The sequence below is a fragment of the Tamandua tetradactyla genome, chromosome 4, assembly GCF_023851605.1.
Source record: "Tamandua tetradactyla isolate mTamTet1 chromosome 4, mTamTet1.pri, whole genome shotgun sequence".
NCBI lineage: Eukaryota > Metazoa > Chordata > Mammalia > Pilosa > Myrmecophagidae > Tamandua > Tamandua tetradactyla.
In genome coordinates this window covers 55,517,783-55,545,381 of record NC_135330.1, presented here as the reverse complement: position 1 = coordinate 55,545,381, position 27,599 = coordinate 55,517,783, and the positions used below count along the sequence as shown (strand labels likewise).

At 36.8% G+C, this 27,599-nt stretch overlaps 1 protein-coding gene across 5 annotated transcripts in view; it reads right to left on the bottom strand.

The window, feature by feature from the left end:
- Positions 1 to 27,599, bottom strand: part of PTPRC (protein tyrosine phosphatase receptor type C) — a 111,162-nt gene that overhangs the window by 53,633 nt on the left and 29,930 nt on the right. For 2 of the 5 annotated variants that reach the window (XM_077157336.1, XM_077157334.1), the window contains exons 3-5: positions 6,275 to 6,301; positions 3,635 to 3,832; positions 594 to 734 (exon numbers count right to left, since the gene is read on the bottom strand). In XM_077157336.1, the coding sequence (XP_077013451.1) occupies positions 594 to 734; positions 3,635 to 3,832; positions 6,275 to 6,301 (366 nt within the window). The remainder of the gene's footprint in view (positions 1 to 593; positions 735 to 3,634; positions 3,833 to 6,274; positions 6,302 to 27,599) is intronic. The other 3 variants (XM_077157335.1, XM_077157337.1, XM_077157338.1) reach the window with 3 other exon arrangements.

The following is a 27,599-nucleotide window of genomic DNA, read 5'->3' as shown; positions in this document are numbered from 1 at the left end:
GCCTCCCACGCAGGAGACCCGGGTTTGATTCTGGACATGAACGTTCCTCCACTCCCCACCCCCCACCGTCCCCCAAAAAAGGACATCATGAAGAGCTTTAGAAATTGATTTTGGAAAGGTGAAGAAGGGAATATTTTGCATTAAATTTATAAATTCAGAGATGCTAGGTTGAAAGGATCTCAGCATTAAACGGGAAGCATGGACATCTGTTTTCTCATTCTTGAAATAATTTAAATGTGGTCACAATTTCTCAGTACCTTTCGCCGACAATAGGAGTCCCTGTTTTGTTTATCGCTGGGCTGTCTTTGAGTAAAGGTTGAAGTATATTATTCATTTATAATGAATAACTCATCTAGCAAAGAGAAGTTTTCACTGTCCAGTGATACTTGCCCCAAATATAAAGAAACTTGGAGAGTACCCTATATAATGTTCCCTATTGAACACATTGCTATAATCTCCCAATCCTCGTTCTTGACGATTTCATCTCAAATGCTACGCTTTGAACAAGTGATTGGTTTCCCTCGAATCATTCTGAAATGCAGACAGCTGTCGTGAGCTGTTCATTTTCGCACGAGTCTGAAGGACCGGCAAACCTGATACATCATTCCTGCCGGGAGCAGGGGTGAGTGCGGTAAGGCCAGCGCTGCTGGTGGGTGTCTGATTGGCAGGTCCGGTAGTGGGCGCCTGCGAGTCTGCGTGCGTGGAAAGGGGAGGCGTCTGCGCCGGTGTTATACCTAAGGTAAGAAAGTGAGGAAAGTCCATCAGTCATTCCCACTTCAGAGGAAAAACTGAAATACTAGGTGAATATAAGGAGATCTCGATTATAGCTTGCTAAGAGACCCACTCTATAAAACGTGCCTGGAATATTTCATTTCACATGGCAGGAAGGTGGCAACTGACTTCTCTGTTTACAGCGCCCTGGGAGGCTCCAGGAGCTGATGCAGCCTTAGAAATTCGTATTTCCAGGTTGCTTATGTGACTCCCATATTACTGATGAGTTTTTTAAACTCTCCATCAATTCTACAAACTGACAGTCGGGGTGTTTCTTTGCAGGCAACATAAGAAAGGACCCCCTTCCCCCCAGTACCCTAGGATGCCTAAGAAATCAAAAACAAAGAAAAAGAAATGCAATAATGGACAAAAACTTGAAAAACAACTATCCAATATGCACAATAGCCAAAAAATATATAAAAATGCTTATTATTATGGAAAAAATTTAAAGAATGTAAATTGAGATGAAGTATTTTAACTATCATATTGAAAGTTTGAAAAGATTGATAAAATCCAGTGTTGAAAAAAGGTGTGGAGAAACTTTCACACAGACACACATTCATAAAGCCATCACACGGTGTCTGGAAGATATACAGTAAAGTAGCTTTCAGGAGCAGGATTTGGGGAGATGATATCTGCAGTATGTGTGTGAATGTGTGTATACATATTTATGTCTATTGAGAATGCTTTGCAGCATGCATAAACTTTTTAAATAAAAATATTACATAAATACATTTAATGATTTTTCCATACGTACTTATTGTAACCACTTTCAAGAAGGAACAGTTTTGAAAGGTGCATAGTATATTGCTAGAAAAGCTGAATTAAGGACTTTTTACCTAAGTACATGAACAAGAAAGAAAAATGTGATTGGATTCAACAAGACAAATCAATCAGAAATAAATTAAATAACATGTAGACTTGATCCCAGTAGATAATTGAAATATTGCCAGATAAGACTACTTTCTAGAAAATAAAATGTGTTGTTTTTTTTATTTGAAAGAATAAGAAAATTTTCAAGCTGATTATGCCAGAACAAGTCAGTATTTTAAATTTTTCCTTTTATTTCCAATCTACCCTATTTTAAACCTGTTTTCCTGCTCACACTTCACTCCCTCTGTAAACCCATCGCTTTCATTTTTTCAGGTGAAAAACATGTGACTAAAAAGATAGGAATGGTGTATAGGTGCACATGTTTGCGTGTGGAACATTTTAAATGGAAAATTCTATTTGACATTACTCATCAATAAACAAGTTTAGCATGAAAAGTTCTGCCAAGCCATCAGCACTTTCATCCTCATATCCTCTTGTGGAAACTCAGTGAGCAATGAGTTAAAATGCTTACAGTGAGTTGCCTCTACTCTGCTAACGGTAATGGGAAAAATAAAGCAAGATTAACTATACAGCCCAAAATTGCTGTAAGAAGGCATCGGTTATTTATTTAACTACCTACTATAGCTAGTAAACTTGGTCAGGATGGAACTCAGAACACTGTCATGTACCCTCAACAGGATCTCTGTAATTGGAGGATTTATACATACTTGTTTTTCACACTAAGATTAATGACAGTGTTGAACATTTCAAATCTCCTAGCCTCTTTTGTCAAGAGTATGTCCATAAAAGCGCATACTAAGGAAATGACAACACAGCATATTTATTTCAGAAAAAGCTGAACAGCACTCATTATGGTTGATTTACGAACTGAATACACTGTAGATCTAACAATAAACATAACATGAGCAGGTGGCTCACATCTCAGGGTTCTGAGGAGCACTAGTGATCTTCTCTGGGAAAGATACCTCTGTCCCATATCAATTTGATATTATGCTATTAACGTGACCACATGGCCTTTAATTCCACCATTAGGACTTCACAGTGCTGATCAATTAAATTCTTTTAAAAATAAAAATGCTTCTGGAAGTAATCCAAAAAAAAAACAAAATGTGGGTTTTCAGTCCTTGGTGTGAATTTTTAAAAATAAATTGTCTAAATCAAAACCTAAAATTGTGGAATTGTAACCCAGGCCAAACTCTGAAATCTGTTCTGGAATCAATTGTTGCAATGTACTTTGAAATTGATTGCTTTTTAAAATATATACGTTATCTTTCACAAAAAAAGCAAAACAAAAGAGGAGGAGGAGTAAAATAGAAAAGACAGGAATCAAAAAATGCATGTGACTACTGAGTCATTATATTGATGTTTCTTTTGGTCTCCAGTATCTTGGAACAGCTAGAAGGAAAACTGAAAAATTGTGGAACTGTAACCCATACCAAAATTTACAATCTGTTGTATAACTATTTGTTAAAATGTACCTGGAAATTTATTGCCTTTTTGTATATATGTTATTTTTCACAATAAAAAAAGTTAAAAAAAAATTAATAAATTGTCTGTCTTTGGTAATTTCCTGATAATGAGAATCTCGAATGGCGGAGAAAGATGGGAAAGTTTCTACTCTGGGGTACCTGCCAAAGAAGGCAAAAATAGAGGAAGTCTGAGATGGGGAGCTCTGATCTGTCTAGGGACTAGTGGAGCCGCAAGTGAGCTAGCCGGGAGGATGACGTCGAATGTCAAGATCAGAGGGGACACCAGGGAAACTGTACCCATCTGGTTTTCCTTGGGTCTTTCCTCCCTGCCTCTCTCGCTCTCCCTGCGCTTCCTCTCCAGCACAGCTTATATTCATTACTTCTGCCTACAGATATTTAATTTGCACCCAATGTGTCCTACACTTTAGATACATCACATACTTTAAAACTGCGGACGTATATGAGCTAGTGAAAAGTTGTCCTGACCATTGTAGCAAAAAGAAAAACAAAAGCGATGTCTTCCTTAATATCACTACAGTTAGCACAATTTCCGCACTGACCTATCATGTCAGGGGCATGAGCATTATCAAAAGAGTCCAGGAAAACTTTACTTGAAGCATTGACTGGACTAAGCGGAGATGGAGTCTCTGTGGAGTCATGTTCTCTTTCAGAGATGTTTGTGGGTGAGAATGCAGTGGCGTGAGCAGGTAAGGGGCTACTTGAAGGCAAAGCACTGGGCTTTTCTGCTGTGGTCAGTCCTGTTATATGAATGAAAGGAAGAAGAAAATAAATAGGTGAGTCATATCATGAAACATGTGCTCATCCAATTTAACCCCTGGTCCCTTATAGTATCTATAGTATATATAGCATATATATTTGTAAATACTTATATACTAACACCTCTATATATGCATACACAAAATTCAGGTGCCTGTACAGATATATAAATAACATATAGAAATAGATATAAAGCAAGCTACAGAACAGTGACTAAAGATAAAAATGAGGAAGTGGAGTTGAAGGCAGGTACTCATATTCTTGACTGCTGAAAGCAACTGGATGCAGAAGGCCACACTGTATACGTGTGATTGAAGGAAGTTTTGCAAGAGCTATTGATGAAAAAAACAATACAGAAAGATGAGATTGGAAGGGGATCATTAGGAGGGCCAGGATTTGAGGAGAAGAAAAAAAAAGCTCAAGGCTGTATCTACATACTGATCTTTTTCGGTTAAATCAGATACAAGCATGGCAAGAGGAAAATGTGGGTAAAGACTGGAAAAAAAATTCACACACAGATGCTCCAACTATACAAAAACGTCTTCAACCTCATATACTAATAGGAATGCAATTTAAGTAAGACACTGAAATAACATTATCCACAGCTCAAACTCATTTTAAAGGGGATAAAAAGTGACAAGGTTGTGGTAGAACAGGTCCATGCACAGCTACTATGAGAATACAAATGATAAATACCTCCTGCTGGGCAAATTAGTGTGGTGTAGCAAGCACCATTAAAATGTTTTGTACTGTCTCACTCAGAAAGTATTTCTTTATAAAAGAATAAGGAAATAAGCCAAAAACGTTTTTAAAAAACATGTATGATCTCTGAACATTGGACTATTTACTTCTATAAATAACAAAATTTATGTTTTTCAATATCCAATTAACAAAATATTACATGACATAAGTATTCTCATTAATTCAACAAGATTGGGTATAGAGAATGGCACGAGTGTGGGAAGAGTAACAGAGAATGGGAGAAACTAGCAGAGGCATTGAATTGATAGGACCAAGTTACAATTAAGAACCAAAATTGAGGGGTTACTGAAGAGAGAATTCAGAAAGTAGTCATAGAAATGAGATGCTTACAATTCTGCCCAAGAACTTTAATGAGTCTGCATTCACTGTTATCACTATAGACTTGACCAATTATCAATTTGTTATTTTAGGTTAAACTAACTGGTGTTGGTAGGATTCCGAGTGATTCTTTTTGCTTTTGAGAGAAATGTTACAGCACATTCCCTTCATCACCGACTCCCATTAGACTTGAACTGCACAAGGAATAAAGGAAAAGCCCTCCAAATCTCCCATGTAGTCATGCTGTGTACGCTATTTCAAAAAGAGTAACATTCTTAAAAACTACTTTTCGCCATGCAAATTCAGAGAGGTTGTAGGAAGAAAGGGTGTTCAGAGGACTAACCTCTTACATAGAAGCTTTAATATCCTTATGCACATCTTATGCTCAGAACACACTCCCTACTTTCACAAACAATACTTTAATTTAGGACTAGAGTAAAAACTTCATTTGCCAAACCCAAATTGTCAGTGAATCTTCTTTTGGTAGATACCACTAGTCTCCACTGCTTACATTCTTGTTTGCAATATTTCTAATAAACAATTCACATTTATATTTCCATTTTAAAGGTACTCTGTTTCATCATTCGGGGTCTTGTTAGAACAGAATCAGTACAGAGATAATGGGAACTCTGTCAGTAAGGTGATAGCTTGAATCATGTTCCCAAGAAAAAAAAATGTTCTTAATTTTAAGCCACATTCTAGGACTGTGAACCCATTGCAAATAGAACCTCATGAAGATGTTATTTTGGGGTAAGGTGTGGCGATTACTGGAGGCCTTACAGAGAACCTACAGGGAACAGCCAGAGGCAGGAAGTGGGTGGAAACCTGGAGGAGAAAGGAGAGGACATCACCATGCTCTAGGAAGGAGAGACAAGCCAAGGAGCCTCAAGGATAGCTGGCAACCAGCTAGCAGAAGGTTGCAGATTTCGGAGAGAAACCAAACTTTGCCAATGTCTGGATTTTGGATGACTTCTAGCCTCCAAACCATGAGCTAATAAATGCTTATTGTTTAAGCCCAAACCAGTTTATGGTATTTGTGATAGTAGCTCAGGCAAAGGAAGACTAGGGTACTTTAAAAATAAATGGATGATGGGTGGGCTGTGGTGGCTCAGCAGGCAGAGTTCTCGCCTACCATGCCTGAGACCGGGCTTGATTTCCAGTGCCTGCCCATGCAAAAAATAAAATTTTTTTAAAAACATAAATGGATGATAAGAATTATTCATGATTATAAAATTTCTCCCTATCAAATTGCTTTACTGAATGATAATAGAAGATTCTATCAACCTTAAATGCATAAACCTTACAATAAACAATAAAACAAGCAAAATGAAAATAATTCTTACCAGAAATGGAAGGATGTTGGGTTTGCCCTGCAAAGAAGAAAACAAATACCTCTTAGAATGTTTGAAAATTTCAAATTTCATACATAAAATGTCAATATATATAAGAGTTATAGATACATACATATGTATATTTATGTATATAACTGATATATGTAACGTATGGTAACATTCACAGAGCAGCAATTTTCAGTATCTTTTACTCCAACAAAATTTATATTCCTTTACAATGTCATCTTGATGAAGCCACATGTTTACAGGCCAAAACTGTGCTATCAGTTTTTGTATTCCCAGGGAAAATTAGAAAAATATTAAGGCAAAAGAAAGCAAAGCCTGCAAAAGTCTTTGGAAAGATGTTTAGAAAGCTTTTTTCCCCAGATGTACTAATTTATTTACCAACGATTATTTATTGAACACCTACTATGTGTTTGACATTATGCCATATATTCTAGATACATGATTAAGATAGAATAATTTTCAGCCCTCAAAGAGCTCACTCTAGTGTGAGATATAGCCCACACAAACAAACAAACAAGAACAACCAAAAAACGCATACAGCAAGATGATGGGTTGAGACAGAAAGTGCTGTAGGAGCACACAGGCGGATCACATAATTTAACCTTAGGGTTGACAGGCAGAGGGTGGAAGAGTTGTTAGAGAGCGTTTCTTAGAGGCCTCCACTCTGTGACATGAAAGATTACAGATAGCTAGCTCAGTCATATAAACCTTCATAAGAATTTTATATTTATCTTAAGAGTTTTAGATAGCCATTGGAGGTCTTCAAGTGGAAAACTGATGGAAAAATATTTACATTTTACATTAACCTTACTGTGAATTTGAGAATGGATAATCAGAAGGCAAAGCTTGGGACAAGAAGATCAGGAGATTCGAAGAAACACCTGTGAGAGAGGATGATACCCTATATCAGGTAACACCAGCCCCGCAAAAAGGGAGAAGAAAATAAATGGGTTTAAGAAGTAGAGTCATGTAGACTTGGTAGATCTTTGGAAGTGAGGATGAGGGTGAAGGAGAGGTAATAAGGAAGACATTCAGATTGCTGGGTTATCCTACTAGTATTTTACAGTGGGTAGATTGTGGACGTTTTCACTGCCCTAAGGAGTAAAAGAGGAGCAGGTGTAAGAGGGGATTTGATGTCCTTGCAACTTCCAAGTAAAAATATTTGGTAGCATTTGGATATAGAGGTGTGTAGCTCAGGATATGCATCTTGACTGAAACTACATATCAGCATATAAATGAGGTTGCAACCACAGGAGTGAAGCAGATTCCCAAGTTATATAAAAGCGGAGAGTCCAGGATAGAAACCTGATGTAAATGAATATTTAAGGAGTCATCAGAGAATAAGGGCTGGCTACAGAGACTGGGTTTTCCATGCAGGAGGGAAAACGGGGCCAATGTGTTGGGACAAGAGTTGACAGAAGGTGTTTGAAGAAGAAAATGGTTGATTCAATAAGGTGGGGACAAATGCATGTTGATTTGTTTTATCAGTTGAGTTTGTGGGAATATTGCAAAAAGCAGCTTTATGAGTGTGATGGGAGCTGCATTCAGGTGACAGTGGAGTGAGATGTGTTTTCATCCTTCATCTTACTAAATGACCATTGAAAAGATTATAAAGATCTCTCCCAAATGACAGTCAACATCAGTAAAAGGGAATCAAGCATCAGACAGATTTTCCAGTATTTAAGATACCTCTTCACCTTGATATTTTATTTCCTGAAGGTAGTGATTTGAAAACAATTCCTTTCCTCGAAGACACCATTAGAGGGTTTGGCCCAGTTTCTTTCACCCAAACTCCCTGGTTTATTCCTTGAAACAAAATGTATTTTATATGATATAAATATATATTAAATATTTTTATCACTAATGGTTTAGGTATAATTATTAAAATATATATATTTTTATTTTTTCATTGTCTTTCTTCAGTTTTTTAATCCTTTGTAAGCATTGTTTTTAAATTTGCATTATTTTCTTTTTTTGGTCCTCTTGTTATCATCTTTTCTATTTCTATCCTATATAAAATAATGTCCTTTTTTTCTTTCTTTTGCATGGGCAGGCTCTGGGAACTGAACCTGGGCCTCTGGCATGAAAAGCAATGTCATTTTTATTTTCCTTTCATAAGCCTTCCATCTCCTCTAATTTACTCTTTTTTTCCCTCTAAATTAAGTCTTAGAAACATGCCAATTTTCAAAAGAAAAATGTAGAAAAATAAAATATTACTATAGCAAAAATTAATAGCTCCCAAGTTTTATATAAAAAGGAAAATAACCCTGATGGTCATTGTTTTCAAAGCATATAACATTTTGCCATTTAAAAATATTCAAGTTGGTCTGAGTTTATGAATAAATTTCATTTTATATACCTCCCTACCTTATCTTAGAAACGTGTAAACCTTTAAAAGTCTATACCCCTACTCAGAAGAAATACCTAATTCCTCGGAACTTCCTACAAATTAATTTGGTTCAGTTAGGTTCAAGAAATATTGTTTTTCCAAGTAGCTATTAGGTGTTTGGAGGCTCAAACATGATAAAGCCTGACCCTTGCCCTGGAAAAGCTTATGATCCCCAGGACATGACATCCAGTGGTCCACAAAGATACTTAGGTCATAATGCACCTGAGTGACACTTATAATTAAAATTCCTTCCATCAGAGGCTCACAAGAATCTCAGCACAGGAAGGAGGGGGAGAAGAGTAGAGGAGAAGGGGTAGGAGGGGAGAGGAAGAGGAAGATAAGCTCTAGCAAAAAGCCTTGCACGTAAGGAGTGTGAATGTTTTCTAAGAGTTGTGGAAACCATTGGGTCAATGGCCATAGAAGAGATATCAAATGGTAGGTTGGAGAAAAAAGGAAAGAGGAATCATATTACTTGTAGGAGCCACCACTACCTTTACAGACCACCTTAATCTATTATACTAGTTTATTAGCTTACGACCGTAAAATATGTAGCACAATGGATTCAGAGTATTTTTATAAAAGGAAATTGTTATTCATTCTATGTTTACTATGGAAATGAGAAAACGAATATTGGGGCAATATGTGAAGCTATTCCTTTTGAAAAATAAGAACTGTGAATATTCAAGTATATATGTCAGTGATGCTTCCAACTCATAGACAGGGCTACAATAAGCTAAATATCTCAAAGAAATTAATTTAATTCCAGATGGCTCTAGAGCAAGGTATTCTTTAAAAAGAAATAAGTGGCACATAGTATTTTGCTCGAAGTTTTGAAGAGGACAAGAGGTAAATTATCAAAATGGAGAAGACACTGCAGAGTTTTATCCTTTTCAAGAACAATTCAGAAATAACATCATTTGATTATGATTAATTGCTAATATTTATTGAATGTCTACTGGATGCCAGGCACCCAGCTAAGATCTTTGCTCTTATTTTTTCTTGTAAATATCAAAACCCTACAAGGTTTAGAGAAGTCAGTGTCTCTGCTAAGTTTCCCAGGCTAGTATTTGCTAGCCCAGGCTTGACTCTGAGCCTGCCTGACTCAACAGCATATCTCAGCATTCAGGATCCCTGTGTGCCTTTATCAACATTTCCCTACAGTCTTTCCACTCCTCTCAAACTGAACTTTTCAATATGGAAATATTTCAGCCAGGGCTTTAGATCCTACAGAAATTGGCATTTATTAAAAGCTCTTAAACTTAGTAAAAAAAAAAAAAATTAAAAGCATCTTAATCAAATTAGACTGCATAGTAAATTACTAATAGTGGTACAGTATTAAAAAAAAATACCCTAGATATTCAGATTAATCAGAGGTTGCTGGGTGAAAGCTCTATTACAGAAAACAAATTAGAGACGAATCAGAGGTTTTTCAATTTAATTCACTACAAAATATTATTTTGACAAGAAAGTCATCGAAACTACAGTAACATCAAACTAACGTATAATTCACAGACCTCCTGTGTTCTGTTTGTCTGTAAAGTCAGCTTCTGGAGCTTGGGAACACAATAAATGATATTCAACATTTCCCCAAACTTGTTAGAGATTCTCTCTCATGCAACAAGATTTAGCATCCCTGTTAAATAATATCTAAGGTTCCATCACATCTTCCTTTCTTCTGAGTGCTTGCCTAATTAACATAAAGACTCCTTGAATGGAATATGGATTTTCTTGTACACTCAGTTTTATTTCTAAATGTGATTCTAAATTCCTCCACTAAATTATTTTAGGTATATTAAAACACTGTAGCTTGCCTTATGTTTTATTTTATTTTCTCCATATAATTTTTCTCTCTCACACATACACACAAAGCTGTTTTATCTTTTTGAAAGAAATTTCCAAGCCTTCAAGTATTACCATTTAGACTCACTATAAAACTACCAATTACTGACACACCAAGGTCAAAATTGCTTGTTCTCCAGGTCACAGAATCCCCATTGGCAAATTTTCAGAATCTGCAACATTTTTTGTCAATACAATCAGTGACTTGAAAACCTTTTCAGGCATTGAACAAAAACTATAGGAGCACTTGTTTCATAAGTAAAATTCAATTAAAAAGTTCAAGTCACCCAAAACAGATCTGGCAGAAGCAAAGAAAAAAATTGCCTAAAGTACTTAACAAGCTAACAATAAATGTTTAGTTAATATTAGGAAATTATATTGATGTAAATAGTATTTCAGTATATATAAGCATTATATCTGGACAATGTTGGAAAGATATAGAAGATAACTAAAAGAATATACACGAACTGGCAGTGCGAATGGAGAGAGCACATGGATTGGTATGTGACAATAAAGAGAAAACGTCTTTACTTCCAATCTGCATCAAGCTCTCTCTTAAATTCTATAAACCAAATGTGCTGGGACTCCAAACAAATATAATAAACTAGAGCAGAGTAATATCCTTAGTGTTACTATATATTAGCCTCTGTCTCTATTCTTGGAGACAAAAATGTATACACTTTTTTAATGTTAATGCTGTTTTCATTTAAAGAAAGGAATGCTTAGAAATATTTCAGTAGATGGCACCATCGCACCAAAAATTTGTAAATCATCTAACAGGGTGCTCTATTTCCCATTATAATCCTGTTGTGATTCGCCAGTGGAATTGACTAGGCACCTTAAACAGATGAAAATGTAGATAACAGAGCACTTCATCTTCAAAGTCATGTTATTCTAACACATGCATTGTTCCTGAATTTGCCTTTCCCAATATGTTTCTTTTACAACTCAAAATGTTTAAGTGATCACAAATCAAAGTTACCTTGAAGTCACACCCCTAAGTCCCCGATGAGAGATTTCAGCAAAAACTAGGAATCAGTTTGAGTGAAAATGACATTTCAAAAGACATACTTGACTTTAAATACCTCCTGCTTCTCCCCTCCCATCCCCCAAAAAGAACTGGAATGCCATTTCCAAAGAGATTTAACCATGTCTAGTTATGTTCTGCAAATCTAAGAAAAGTACAAGGACAGAAGGGTGAAATAGAATAGATGAAATCAATTCTTATTCTCAGCATCTACCGTAAAATGAACAGTGGCATGTTTTGCAAGTTGAGAAGGCATAAACATAAAGGCCATACAAAACTGAGGAAAGAGAATCAAGAAAAATGATAAAAGTCAACTAAGATAGAATTGCATGACCTTCCTTATTTAGTAAAGCATAATAATAATGAATTACATAAATAAAAATCAAAGCTTTCTACTTTTACTTACTCCGTAAATCTTGTATATTACCCATAGACAGTAAGAGACTTACGTAAATCATCTCATAAATAATTATTTACTGCGTATGCATTCTGGACAAGTGATAAACAATGTTTATCAGGAATTCAGAGAACCATGGGATAGAGCCTTTCTATCCCTCATTAAGTTATCAGTAAATAGAATAATGATAATAACTAGTTTACCAAAATGTTATCATGTATCAGACTCTGTGTTGGTATTTGCTCATTTAATCAACCCAGGAATCCAGGAGGTTAGCAATTATTTTTCTTATTTTATAAGCAATGAAACTGAGACTTAAAGGGATTGAATAAATTGCTCAAAGTCAGACACCTAGGAAGTGTTAGATTGGAGTATAGAAAAAATTTTCTTGTTCTCTACCCCAAGCCCTTTGACAAAACATTGGTTATATTGTCATTATTATGCATGGACTCACCTGACCAAAGCAGTGCTGCTTACCACCATAAATAATTCCAGACATTTTGGCTCATTTAGAAACATAGGATTTTTTAATACTCTTTATTGACATGCAGTTTGATAGATATGGAAATTAAAACTCAGCAAGCTTAAATGCCTTTCCGATTTCATCCCAGGTGGTTGAAAACAGAGCATTTATATCCATTTTCAGTTTAGTGCTCTTTGGACTCTTCTATTCTGTCAGTCATCCCTTTCAATTGTATCTTTGAGAACAGTCCTTTAAGTTGGTTTGGAAGCAGCAGTTTTATAGTTTTGTTTCAAGTACCATAATAATGAAAATAACCCACTTGGTCCTAAGAGCTTGAACATTTACTAATATTTTTATGTATGTTATCATCCATTTAATGCCAATAATAAATACATAAACACTCAGAAGCTATCCATATCTCCAAATAGATAAATGTGTGTGCCCTTTACTTTATTCCTGGAAGGAAAGAGTAAAGAAATTCCTGATGCAAGGATTTCATATGCACTTGTGTGTGCATATAAGTGTGTTTGTATGTGTGTGTTTGAGAGAGTAGGAAGGAGAGAGAGATTATTTAATACAAAATTTAAAGAGGGACAGGAAAAGGAGAAATGTAAGACATGAGGTAGAGATTAGGAAAGATACCTGAAAGGAAGGAGTTAAATATGGCAAGTTGAACACTTTGGTTTATCTCCATTTCACAAAATTTGCCAAAAGGGCAGTGAAAGAATAAAGACATAAATATTCAAGATCAAAGACAATGGGAGACAGCATGACATTAAAAAAGTTTTGGAAGAGTAAAGCAGTTGAGCAAATGGTAACTGACATAGACAAAAGAACTCTAGGCAAGAAAACCAAAGGAAGCTAATCAAATTCCTCTACAAAATCCTGAAAAGCTTTAGGAATGGGAGGCTTTGGGTACCTGTGAAGATGGTGATGAGGGATGGGGCTGAAAACAGGAGAATTAGTTGAAAGTGTAAATAAGGGACAATTAAACCCACAGAGAGTCTGTTGAAAGAGACTGAAGCAGAATGCTACTGGACTTGGGAGCCCAGACACAAACGAAGGTCGAATGGAGGCAGTGTAAGAAAACAGCGGGGTTAAGCAAAAGTTTACAGAATGGACAATGAGACAGTTGCCTCACTACCACCATCTCCTCCACTCCCATCTGTCCTTGCCCTGTCCCCAACACACACACACACACACATGCATGCACACATAGCCATACAGCTATCTCCCCCTATTCAGCTCCCAGGATGTTGGCAGCCAGGTTTAGAGACCCATGTCAGGAGACTGAGCTTTACTCTCTGGGGAAATTGCCACCCATGACAATGTAAGAGACTTACAGATCATTGAGGGTAAGAGGATAGCAATGTTGGTGCACCTGTCCAATTACCTTTTTTTTAGCATGGGCAGGCTCCAGGGATTGAATCCAGGTCTCGGGTATGGCAGACGAGAATTCTGCCACTGAGCCACCATTGCACTACACCCTGCCCAATTACTTTTAAGGTCCATAAATTTGCAAGCACTACTCACGCCCACAGAATGTCAACACACTTTTGGGGGGGGAGGGGCTCACTCTCAACTACAAATGAACATGCAAGAAACACTAGACAAGAGCCCAAGAAAAACAGAAGAGGGATTTGGGAGAATCAGAGTAAACACAGGGAGTGGAAGAAAGCCTAAAATCAATTGGCACAACACTGCGTCTGAAGAAAGAACAAGGTGTTATAAAAAGCACCATTTCGAGATGAGGAAAGGAAGTCAGTATATAATAGCCAAAATCTAAAAACGTAAAATAAAAGGAAGAAACAAAGAAAACTGAAAATACCACCTAAAAATTGCAAATGTCTTGAAGCGTTGGCTTCTGCAAAGGAGAAATCAAAGGTGGGAAATGGGGTAGGAACAAGGGACTGTTTTTATTTACTATAAGCCTTATAGTACCACTGAAACTTCAACTATGTATAAGCACACACATACATTTGAATAAAAAAAAATAAAGAAAGCTATGAGCATATAAAGTGGAGTTAAGGGTAAAAAAGGACAAATGTCTAGGATAAAATAAGATTCATTATTTTAGACATAGCAATCATATCTAATTGTCTTCAACAGAATCAGCACATCCAATGTCAGGAATATTATCTGTCACATGTAAATACATAGGTGTAGACACATTCACATACCCTAAAACTAAGCACACATTTACAAATCGTTTATATTTAGCTTAAAACATTATGTTACCAATTTTAGGTATGTCAATTAACTATATGATAAGGAATGAAACAAATCAACTAACAGTAAAAAATTAATAAAGGTTAGATGACCATGTATGAAATATTGGTTAATTGACCTTATTTTCCAACTTAATATTTACCTATAATTCAGGTTTAAAAAAATCTAGATTAGCATTTCCTGCCTAACCATGGTTAATCTGAGGCCTTTGATTAGCATGTCTGAAACTGTCCCATAGTCAAATTTGTTTCAGAAGTACTTCATGCTACATGTCCCTTGGAGAGATTCATAAGGTACGTGAACACATTAAAGATACTGAGAAATGTACATAGCATTGTTTAAGCCAGGATGGCCCAAAAGCATTTGCCACAGAATCTTCTCTTCTTCCCCCACGCACGTACTGTGCACACTCCCATGGAACATAAGTACCATTGGACCCCAGTGTTCCTGGGACCATAGTTTATGGAATTCTGGTTTGTATCAGTAATTATTAATCCTGGATGTGCATCAGATTAAAAATACAGATTCCTGGGCTCCTCTGTTGGAAATTCTGATTCAGTGGGTATGAAGTGTGATCGGTGCACCGATATTTCTTAAAGCTTTAAGAGTGGGTTTGATGGGGGGAAAGAGTTATGAAATATTGGTCAAGATGCTTCCTTATGCATACCAGTCTTTCAAACTGGATTTATTTCCATATTAAAGTATATTTCTGTTTCTTAGGAAAATGTCTGTTGCACTCATCTAAAGCCTGAGACAAATACCTGCTTTATAAAATGTACTTCAAATAATAAAACCTTTATAATTGAATTTACTTAAAAAGTGTATGGTTTAACACCTTTTATCTTCCTCTAGAATAGGGTAAAACCATAGTCAAAGAAACACAAAAAAATCACCAAAGGATTTTTGCCCAAGTGATAAAATTATTTATTTGTGTCTTTTATAAAAGCATCCACTATGTGGATGTCACTGTGCTAAATAATTTTATATATTATTTTTGTCCAATCATTGCAGAAATTCTGCAAAATAGGATGCATTATCTTATTTTTACAGATGAAGTCTCAAAAATAGATAGATTTATGCAAGGTTCAAGAATTTATAGGAAAAAGAGTTTGGATTTAAATGTAGATCTTTCTGACTCTAAAAAGCCTCATGCTTGTTCAACTACACTCTGCTATAAGGGAAAGCTATTAAATGCTCTATCTCAGTGGGTGTGCTAAGAGCTCTAAAGGACCCATGGGAATAGGCCCATGACAAACTAAAATCACGGTAGGGGCTAGTCTTTCAGCATTATTACCAAAACTCTCAAGGAAGGGGAAAATAGTAGGACATGCTTGAAAATTTTATGCCTTTAATATGTCCACGCTTAGTCAAAAAAAAAAAAAAAAAGAAAAAGAAGAAAAGCAATTCTGATGATCAAACCAAAGGAGGGAGGTGAAACAGTGAATGAGTGGGTGAGTGAGGTTCACCATAGAGAAGAAATAGTGCAAGGGGGTGTGGGTCTGTGAGTTTAGTGGAATTTGGTAAATAATGGCTTGCAGTAGCACCATGAGTGAAACCTAAATGATACTATATTATACTATTTTTTCCAAAAATGAAAAAATAAGCAGAAGATAAGTGCTGGGTGATTGGGAGTCCACTTATCAGGCACCTATGACAAATAGGATCAAATGTCCAGTGAAGTTGCACAAAAGCCGTCCCTGCTAAAGCTGAGGATAGTTAAAGCAAAGGTTGAAAAATGCACTGCTAATTTCTCTTCATTTCCCTTTAATGAAAACTCTGAACCTCAGAAACACTTGGTCTACTTTCAAAATCATTAAAGTAACCAAGCATAATGGGAAAAGCAACAGTTTCAAATAGAAGAGGTTTTCAATACATTGTTCTCAGAAGACTGCTGTTTGCACAGCTAAAAGCTAACAGCAGTGCCTTTACTGCTCTTGCGGTTTGTCCTCTTCAGTGCACTTCTGTTTTTCTTATTCTAAGTCTTTATAAAAAAGGAAGAGGTGCAGCTCATGTGGTTAAGCACACAAGCGCTTCCAAATGGTGCAAGGGGTTGCCATAGCACCAGCATAATCGGCCTGATCTGGGGGTGAAAAACCACAACTTCTCTACTTTATGCTGAAGCTGTCTGATTATACATTTAACTGCTACAAGATACTGAATTCTAGTTTGATTTGTTTTCTTATAAATGAAAATGTATTTCAACAACGAGGTTGATTTTTTTTTAATTTATCAATTTTGCTTCAGAAGCACTTCATTGAGAAAAGTATTTGCAAAAGATATGATGATGAGAGAAAAATGCTAAACCCTATCTCTGCATCTTTAATAACAGAAAAAGGAGCCCTGTCTTTGAACAGCAATTCAATTTTCTTAATTAAATATATAATGACACCTAGATAAAATAGATATCAAAGACAAAGTTAGGACAAATGGGCTTATTTATAAATAGGCTTCACATTTCTTTTGCCTCAAGATTATGGTTATGAAATGATCAAACATCCTCAAGGCAAGTATATTTCACATTTACACAGAATTCTTTATCGCTACACGTGAAAATGAGGTTTAAAGTATTGCTCTATTGTTGGGAAGTACCACATTGCACTGTTAACAAGCAAAATGAACTGAAGTTCATAAACTGAGGACTTTCTCTTAAGATCACTTGCTAGTCTCATGAAGGTCAATGCCGGAAAACACCAAAATGCATAGGAACATTTTGCTGCCTTATCACTTTCCTAGGCATTCTTCAGCTCTGGCTGATAATTTTCCATGCTGAGTATACCTACCAATTAATTGTCCTATGTTTTGACTTACAATAGTTGTCTCGTGTTATAAAAAATACTAAAATAATACATTAGCATACATAAATTATAAGTCCTGAAAACGGTCATGAGGTCCTTCTTATTTAACTTCTTTAGAAAAGTTCTTTTGGGATCAGTCTTTCATGCCTTTTCGCGTCAGTGAAAGTTTTCTCTATCCTGAGTAAAAAGAACATTTATTGAACACCCACTATCTGAAATATTGTCTTATCTAATCCTTATAATATCCCTATGTGATGTGTCATTACTCTTGTTTTATAAATGAGACAGGAAGAGAGTTAAAGCAAATTGCTCCAAATATTGACTTAATATGTAACACAGGAAAAATCCCAGGCCTAATTCCAAAGCTCCAGCATCTCCTACTTCTCCATAATGCCACCCCTTGAGAGGAGGGGTTTCAGATCTTTCATTTCACAGCGTTCTCCTGAATTTATGTCCGTACTTCTTGAATACCTACTGACGTGGTCAGGTTCATGCGCCAACTTGGCCATGTGGTGGTACCTGTTTGTCTGATTGGGTAAGTGCGATGAGGACATTTCATAGAATTAGATCATGAGCATGTCAGCTGCATCCACAGCTGATTCCATTTGTAATCAGCCAAGGGTAGGGTCTTTTGCACCTACTACTTAAACAACTAATATCTGGGGTCTGTTGCTTCCCTTTTCTTTCCACTGTTTTTATCCTAGTTCAGTTCCTTACGTTATTTCCACATGTTTTCTACTCAGTTCCTAACCTGACAGCTCCCTTCACCACCACCATCTCCCCCCATGCATGCTAGGTACTGCCACAACACCAATTTAAATGGCCTTTTAAAATGTCCTGAACTGCTTCTTCCCTGTTAAAATATTTTTTGGTAAGACATTCCATATTCTTTAGTGCTATTGTTGAAAGCCTTCACAATTCTCACCAACCTGCCTTTCCAATTATATTCCTGTTATGCTTAAATAAAAACAGTTCCTTCATTTCAAATTCAATTCAAATACAACTCATTGTAGCTGAATCTCATAGAGGTTTCAGCATGGGTCCCTCTCTCTCTTTATCAGGACTCTGGCGGCCTGAAGTACTTCTCCTCTTTTTAATGTCTCTGAATCATATCCATCCTCAAAACTCGGTTCACACCCTAACTTCATGACAATTTCTCAGGCCTCTAATGGTCTTCTAACCATTAGAATAATAATGACATGTAGCTTTTAAGGGAGTGCATAACATAAATCGATTTATGCAAAGAATTTTATTTTTACCTAAAATTTTCTTTTTACCTATATTTACAGTTAAGATCATACACATTGGAAATAGCAGATGGGAGTTTGAATCTGCATTCTCCAGCTGTGTGATCTTGAGCTACCAGCCTAGCCTCTCTGAACTTCAGTTCCTCTTGAGTTAATTTAAGATTATAATACTACCCAGAGGGCTGTTGTGATATTAAATAAGATAATATTTGTGAAACACTTATTAGCTAATTTAAGAACTCAATGAATGGCAGTGATGGTTGTTTTATTATCACTACCATCACAAGTAGACATTTTGAATTGCTAACTCCGTTTGTGCCCCCTGAAGGTACTGATGAAATCAGCATTCTTTGGCTCCTACACAGTATTTAGATTATGGGAGGTAATTAATAAGCATTTATGGATTTGATTTTAATATAGTTTGGACCTTGGTCTCACAGTAACAAAACTTTGAGCAATATAATGTTGAAACACATTGTAAGATAGAGCATGCGTAATTTCTTATTGCATAATATGGCATTGCATTTCCTTTTGACATTTTCATGTGTTTTAGAATTTTAATTCATTGAAGAACAAGATGCAAAACTATAACAGAAATTAAAATAGCCATGCAGAAAAAATAGCTGGACTTCACTTTATACTCAAACTAACCTGTTGAATCCCAGCTCAGCCAATTAGGACCTTGTGCAGGTTAAATAATATTTGCAAGCTTCTATTCCCTGGCCTGTGGAGCCAGAATCATAGCAGCTAGTGTATGGATTGACATGAGGATTACACAAAGTAGTGCTTCCTGAGGGCTTCTCAAAGTGGATGGCAGACCCACAAGTGGGACTGAATAATTTACTATGTTAGCAATAATCTAACTCTCTGTCTTTTCCACTTGGTATCCATCAAAGATAATCACGTTTTTGTATTTTGGGTTTCAAAAAGGGCAACTTTATTTGGAGACAGTAAAAAGGCTTAATTGCATTCTAATTTGAACACCTAGGTTGGTAGGGAATGTCTTGAAATTTCTCCTTTTGAAGCGTCCTCAGGATGTGAGTTCCTCTGTGGACTGGAATTGAGCAGAAATAAACCTCAGCTTCCCTCAAATCAATGCCTGTGCTGCAAGCAAGGTGCTGGACACTCGTAGTCAACAAGCGGCTTACTGGTAACAGCACCTAGATGCAGGACAAAATTGTGGGTGGAAGGCTCCTCACACGTTAGCTCACCAGTCTTCTCCAGCAATGATAATCACTTTTAAATATGATTCAGGAATCCAATGATAGCTTAAGTGATTTTAAGAGGCTGTTGGAGCTATCCTTTTAATTAGCACCAAAAAAAAAAAAAAAAACCTCGTTTCATTGCTAATTACAAATGAAGTAAAAGCTAAATGTGCCTACTATCTTGAATTCTGAATTTCTGCCTCATTTGCCTATGATTTTGCAACTCATGCTGAGCAAGGAAGAAAAAGAATTGAGTTAGGTTCCCAGATTATAGTATTCAGTGTGCTGCCCTTTTGCTTGAATGTACTTATTGCAGTCTATGCTGTGTTTTATTATATTCTTTTTGCAGCTCTCCACATCTCTTTGAGGGCTTTGAAAAAATGTTATCAAAAGCAAGACTTATGAGTGATAATAAGATACCAACCCTCAAAGCCCCATGATTTTCCAATGGTTTGTTATCTGTGGTTCTGTTTGCAAGGCAATGAAATGACTGTCATCCCATGGGTTCCCAATCCTGGCCTTCCTCTCACAAAGCTGCTCTGACAATGCCAGTGCCAGGCAGTCTCCCTGACCCACTTATCTGGCAGTCGTTCAGAACCCCCTCAAAGGCTGATACGCATCTACCATCTGCTTCTTGAGTTTGACGTTGAGTTTGACAATTGCCAAAGAAAAGTTTTTTCACAGCTGGGTAGGAAAATACATGACCTCTTTTCACCTTCACAGTCAATTTACTATTCCTCCCTGTTGATCGGCTGAGGCATTCCCAGATGTCAGAAAACACCTTATACTCATACTAAGCCTATGCTAAACTATTCTCCACTGTAAAGCCTCAGATACAGTGCTTCTTCAGTCCTGGGACCTCAAAGTGTCCAGTGCTGTCACATCAAGACTCTTTCTAGCGAGTGAAAACTGGTTTGACTGAATTCAGTTACATAAACGTTCAAAGCTCTTCAGCAACATTTGGAGGGTGAGCATCCTGTGACCTAAATAAAACCATTCATTACTGGCTTATTTCTTCACTGACTTCTATCTCTAGGCACATATTTTAATCCCATATAGCCTCTATAGCCTACATTTCGAGGTATAATCCAAGGTAGAAATGATATTCTGGTCATTGGCATAGCTCTGGAACAGTACTTGTCTTCTCTTTATTTTCCTTCCCACTGAAATGAGTAGTTAAGAAAGAAATTCCTCCACTCATTTCAGACCCAGGAATGTAGCTACTAGTCTGATAATGTCAGAAAGGAAAGGGATGGATGCTGTCCTCTCATAGTGATAAAATCTTCCAGGGAAAAAGAATTCCATGTTTTTGAATTGCTAACTCACTACCATATTTTCAGACTTATACCTAATCTATAGGAAAAGGAAAAGCATTTTTAATATTTGTCCAGTTCTTGACACATCATGCCATTTCATATCATAAACAAAAGAGCAAATTGGGGCTGAGAAAATTCCAATGGGAAGTCTAACAAGATGCTCATGGATTCATTTCCTTATATTTTTTGCATTATATTGCCTTTTATGCTAATCCACTCTAAATGATCTTATTCTAGAGAAAGCAGAGATAAAATTAGATGGACTTTGTGTGCAGGGTAGTTCAGTGAATATTTTCTGCCCATTCATTGATGAATATTGCTGATTTCCATCCTTGTTGCTCCTGCACATCTCTCCCAATCCAACATCTCTTCTTTTCCTCTAATTTAGGACCTGGGAAAGGCTAGAAAGTATAATAAAATCACTGAGGGCTGTGGAACCATGCAGACAAAGTTCAAATCCAGGCCTTGCCTCTTACAACTACTTGAATGAGACCCTTACCAGTGAATTTTGCCTTCTTCCTGGAAGGCTGGGTGGGAAGTTCATATATTGCTGTGGTGTGGTGAAGTTCCAAATACATTGTGTAAAGCATCAGATAGCATGCAGACATGAGAAGGACATGTAGAAACTGGGCAGGAAGGGAGACATGTCTTTCAGAGAAAGAGGACAGCGTGGCCCAGATAAGAGCCTTATATATTTCAGAACGTAAAAGTCGTTCTTCATGGCTGGAAAGTGACGTAAAGTAAAAAGAGACTAGAAATGCTTCTGGAAGGGAAAGGCATTGCCAGTGATGAAGGGACTTTTTGTATGAACTGACAAATCTGAACTTTACCCTCAGGCAGCAGGTATGACTGTAGAGTTTTGAGCAAGTGGGTCATACCACTTTGTGGTGAGCTAAGTAGGGGTTAGGAGGCAGTGTCTGTTAAAATTCTTCCAGCTAACAGAAAAGCCCAACTCAAACAGGTTAAACCCAAAACAATCTATAATCTCATGTAACAGGGGCTCTAGAGATTGGATTACTCCAAGTAAGATTAATTCATTGACTCAATAAGGTATTAAGGGTCCAGTTTCCTTTCATATGTAGGGAATGGACTTAGCTCTGGTCTTAAAATGACTGGGTGTCACATACTCATGCAGTAGCAATCAGAAACAAGAAAGGGGGCCTCCTCTCATGTCTGTCTATTTTTAACTCTGAGAAAAGTTTCCCAAATTCCCTTCACTTTTCCTACATTGCATGATTCTCAAAGGGAATGTACTCATCATGATTCACTTTGACCAATCAGGATCTAACTTTAAGCCATACGGAAGCAATATGATTTAATGACTTAAAGTCATATGAAAAGACATGAATACTTTAACTAACTATATAAATAAATAAAATAAGGACTCATTAGAAGAAAAATACAGAGATGTGGGCAATGCCAGCCTCAGAGGCTGCCATGCAAGTGATCACAATCAGAACCATGTCAATGGAAATACATAGAAGTGAATATTTCAAGCAATATGAACAATGTAGACTGAATAGCACCTTATAACTAAATGCTGAGTTAAGGGAAAAGAACATGCTGAAAATATGTCCCAGGTTTCTGGCTTAGGCAATTATGTGGAAGTTCATATAAATCACTGATATAGGGAACATAAGAGCAAAGCAGGTGAATGATAGAAGATTCTGAGTTCATTTTTAGTTATGCTGAGTTTGAAATGCCAGCGGGACAACAACTGGAATTATCTAGGACACAGTTGAAGAAAGGGGTCCTCAGTACAGAAGAGACAACAGACATACAGATGTAAAAGTCACCAATTTATGGTGGCTATATTAAGTGATGAGAGTAGCAGTAAGCACCCAAAAAGAGTGTGTGGAAGGATTGGAGATAAAGCCCTAGAATGGAAGACATACCAGCACCAACGTTTAAGAAATTATCAGAAAGAGGAGTCAGAGAAGACTTGGTGTTTATGAAGAAAATTAGAGGAAGTTGGTTTCTTGGGAACTGAGAGAGGAAAAACATTCAAAAAGAAGGGAGTGACAACAACGAGATAACCACCTCACACCCTAAAACACTGCCTGCTATTAAACAGCAGAAAACTACAAATGTTGGAGAGGGTGTGGAGAAATATGAACACTTACTCATTGTTGATGGGAATGTATAATGGTGTAGCCACTGTGGAAAACAGTTTGGTAGTTCCTCAGAAAACTACTTATCGAGTTGCCCTATGCATCAGTAATCCCAAAACTCCGTATAAACCTAGAAGAGCTGAAGGCAGTGACACAAACAGACATTTGTACACCAATGTTCATAAAGCATTATTCACAGTTGCCAGAAGATGGAAACAACCCAGGTGCCCAACAACAGCTGAGGGAATAAGCAAAATGTGGTATACACACGCCATGGAATATAATGCATCAGTAAGACAAAATGAGATCCCAAAGCACATAACAATGTGGATGAACCTTGAGGACATAATGCTGAGTGAAATAAGTCAGACGCAAAAGGACAGAGACTGTGTGATTTCATTATTATGATTCTAGTAAGGTAATCTCAGAGGTTACACTGTAGAATATAGTACACCTAGGGGTACACAGAAGCTAGAGACAGAGGAAAGGCTACCCAGTGAAGTTGGGTTTAAATGCAAGGGAACAAATAGATGTGATGGTAACTAACTTGTGGGGTTATTAGTAACATTGCCATTTTGAAGGTGAATATGATTGAAAGGAGATGTACGTAGTGCCATGTATCCCACTGAGTAAATCTACAGTTATAAATAATTTCTCACATGAACTATTTCAAATGTTTGAAATAGTAGAGACAGATACAGGGGGAAAACTAAAATTGCATGCTATGGCCAATAATTAACAGGAAGACATCAATAGTACCACAGCACCACCCAGGGCAACTAATTGTAGGGGGAGGGACAAGAGATAAGGGGTAGTTTTCCTTTGATATTTATTGAAGCAGTGTTTGTCGGTTCTTTGTCTCTATGGACCAATGAAAATTGTCTAAAATTGAGAGTGCTACGGTTTGTACAACCAAGTGAGGATACTGTATGGCATGGTTTGTTTATTTTGGACATTATCCATGGTGCCTGATAGATGGAGGAAGCCGAAGGGTACAATGACTGAGAAGCAGAATAGGCAAAGTGTGACACATTTAAATGATGGAATATGGTGTGGATACAAAAAGGAAGGATGTCCAGAGGCATGCAACAAACTGAATAAACCTTGGGGAAAATTGTATCATGCAAAATAACCTAGAGGCAAAAGAACAAATATGCTAGAGTTTCTTTTAGAAAATACTTACAAGAAAATTGAAGCTTAGATTGTAAGCCCTTAGAGCAACCACACTGAGTCCTAAATTGTAAATGTATTTCTAGATTCTGAGACACTGAGCTATTGTGTATTAGCTGCTATTTCCCTGGAACTTTGAGTAACTCTGTGATACCTAGAACCCAGAAATGGAGAGCTGCAGCCCTGAAAGTTAGCATAGCAAAATAGAATAACAGTAAAAGTAACCAAAAAAGAGATTAGGCCTCAATTAGAGATAAAACAAAGCCAATATGAGTGGCACTAAGGTAAATCAGATCACAGATAAAAGATGATAGCATGTGTGCTCCAAACCTTCACCCATTTTATGAGACCAAAGGCAGAAAAGTTTACCATATCTAGAACTTAAATTTCTGTAACATAATCTAAAACCACCTGTCTGGATAGCTCATTTAAACAACTCAAACTCCTGGACTCCAGAATGGGAGGTAAAGCCTTATAATTCTGTATAGCTTAATGTAACACCCAGGAACATCTCAGACTATGGTGGGTTGATAATTAAAAAGTATTAGTAGAAGGGCGCATGGTGGTTCAGTGGTAGAATGCTCTCCTGCGATGTGGGAGACCCAGGTTCGACTCCTGATCCATGCACCCCACCCCACCCCCACACACAGAAGTATTGGTAGAGTCTCTTGAGGGTCCAAAGAAAAGAAAAGTATGGAAATATTAAACTTTTCTATCTGGGAAACCCTGATTACCCTCTCAACCATTGGGGTCTCCTAGGAAAATAGGCCAAGTCTTTGATTTTGAAGCTTGTCCTTATGAAACATATTTCTGTAGTGGTCTATAACAAGGCCTAAGACTTGCTTCCAGGAAACCTCTTTTGTTGCTCAAATGTGACATCTCTGTCTCTAAAGCCAAATCTTCAGGGAAAATCATTACTGCTCCCCATATATGGGATGGCATTCAGGGGTGAAAGTCCCTCAGACAATGTGGGACATGATTCTGGCCCTGGCATTCTGAGATTGACAATGCCTTCCTGTCCAAAAGGGGGAAAAGAAGTGTAATAAAATAAGGCTTCAGTGGCTAAGAGACATCAAGTAGAGTCCAGAGGTTATTGTGGAGGCTCCTCTCATGCAAGCTTCAGTTAGATGGTGTTAATTGCCATGGTTTGCTACCTACCAATATCACCCCTGTTAACTCTTAAGAATACCTAGGGTTCAACTTCAGATTCTTGAAAATTTTCATGCATTCCTTGCTTTCCTGGAACCGATAATTTCCTGAGAGTTCCTAGGCCAGATAAATCCTGAAATCCAGAAGGACCAACCTCTCCAAGAGTGTCAGTTAATTGCATCCCCCTATCCTTTAGTGTCAACACCCCTTCTCAACACGAAACAGCCAGAACGCACATTGCCTAAAGACTCCTATGGATTGGGGGAAGGATCAGAGGAGAAGGAGTCATACAGAGAAAGTAGGATTTAACAAATGAGTATGACTGGTGAATCACTATATTTTTATTTCTTTTAGCCTCCAGTGTTTATAAAGTAGCTAGAAGGAAAAAATCTGAAATAGTGGAATAGTAACCCATAGCAAATTCTGAAATCTTGTTGAAGTGTACTTTGGAGATTATTGCTTTCCCTTTGTATAAGTATTATATTTCACAAGAAACAAACTTTTTAAAAAGAAAAAGAAGAAGAAGAGAGCAATAAATAATGTCAGATGCTTCTGAGAGGTGAAGTGAAGTAAGTGCTAAAATTGGTCCATTTGATTTAAATTTTTAAAAACTCAGGGGCAGGGACAGTAATATCAGTATAACTATGCAAGTAGTTTCAGTGGTGTTGTAGGGGAAAAACCCAGAGAGTGGTAGGAGGATAAGCGAATGGGAAGTGAGAGAGTGTAGACTGGGAAGCGAGCAAAAAAAAAAAAAGGACTAAAAGTTTGTGATGGAGAAGAGAGAGCTAGGTGGTGGTAATTATATAGGGACTTAGAGGGGAGAGAGGCTATTTATTTGTTAATTACATTATCATTATAATTACTTCTCTTAAAACTATGCTGTTGATATTCATAGCAAGGAAGAAAAATTTTAGATTTATGATACAATGCAATTATTTTGCTATATATTATTTACCAAAACCACTGGAGATTATTTTAAAGATTTTTTAAGTCTTTGTTTTTATTTTGAAGTATTACATGTGTCCTAAGCTATCTTGTGTTCCTTTTTCTACATATTCCTTCAATGGTATTTCTTCTTATTATTAATCTTTGAACCCCAAGTTGATCAAATTTCATGTTTAAGAATTAAGGTCATTTTTATAACTAATGGAGTCATATAACATTAATAAAGTATTATAAAAGTTTCATCATAGAAATTTTGGCTTTTTTAAAAGAAAATACCTTTCTTTTAAAATTATAAGGAAAATTGACAAGAGGGCCATCCGTGTTTCAGTTTCTAAGACACCTTCACTAAGTCTGCCACGTGGCCTAGAGAAGCTATGCCTGGAGTGTATTTTACTTATAACCTATAATGTCATAGCACTCTCAAAACTTCTGAGATAAGTATAAAAATGAATCTAAAACAGAAGTAACGGTACTTTTAAGCTTTATTTAGCATGAAAAAACCATTTCTTTCTGCTTTGTTTATGGCATTTTGTTTATAGTGCTCACAACAGAGAAATAAATGAGGACATATATTAGTATTTCTTTACTAAGGTCCTTTGGGTGGTGTCAAAGAAATACCTGATTTGAATTCATCCCTTTTACAATTTCAGTGTTCAGATTGGACAGTGTAAGGAGAAGTGATGAAGAAAGGGTCATAGATTGGAAAGAATGACTCAATCAACCATTAGTGGACTTTGCAGCTCAAAGACTGGTTCAATTAAATTGAAACCTGATTTTTCTTTATCTCTTTTGCACAAGAAAGATCATCTACATTTGCTTGAGGGAGAGAAGGAGTCCTGGACTGATCAGCAAGAATCCTGGATTAGATCCCAGCTCTGTTTCTAATACAATGGGCAAGTCAAGGATTCTCTGTGACTTTGGTTCCCTAATCTGTGGGATTCAGCAGTGAGACGTTTAGTGAATGCTTAAAATATAGTATGAAAATAACATGAAATCATTGAAAATTAAGGAAAATATTTACTAAGAAA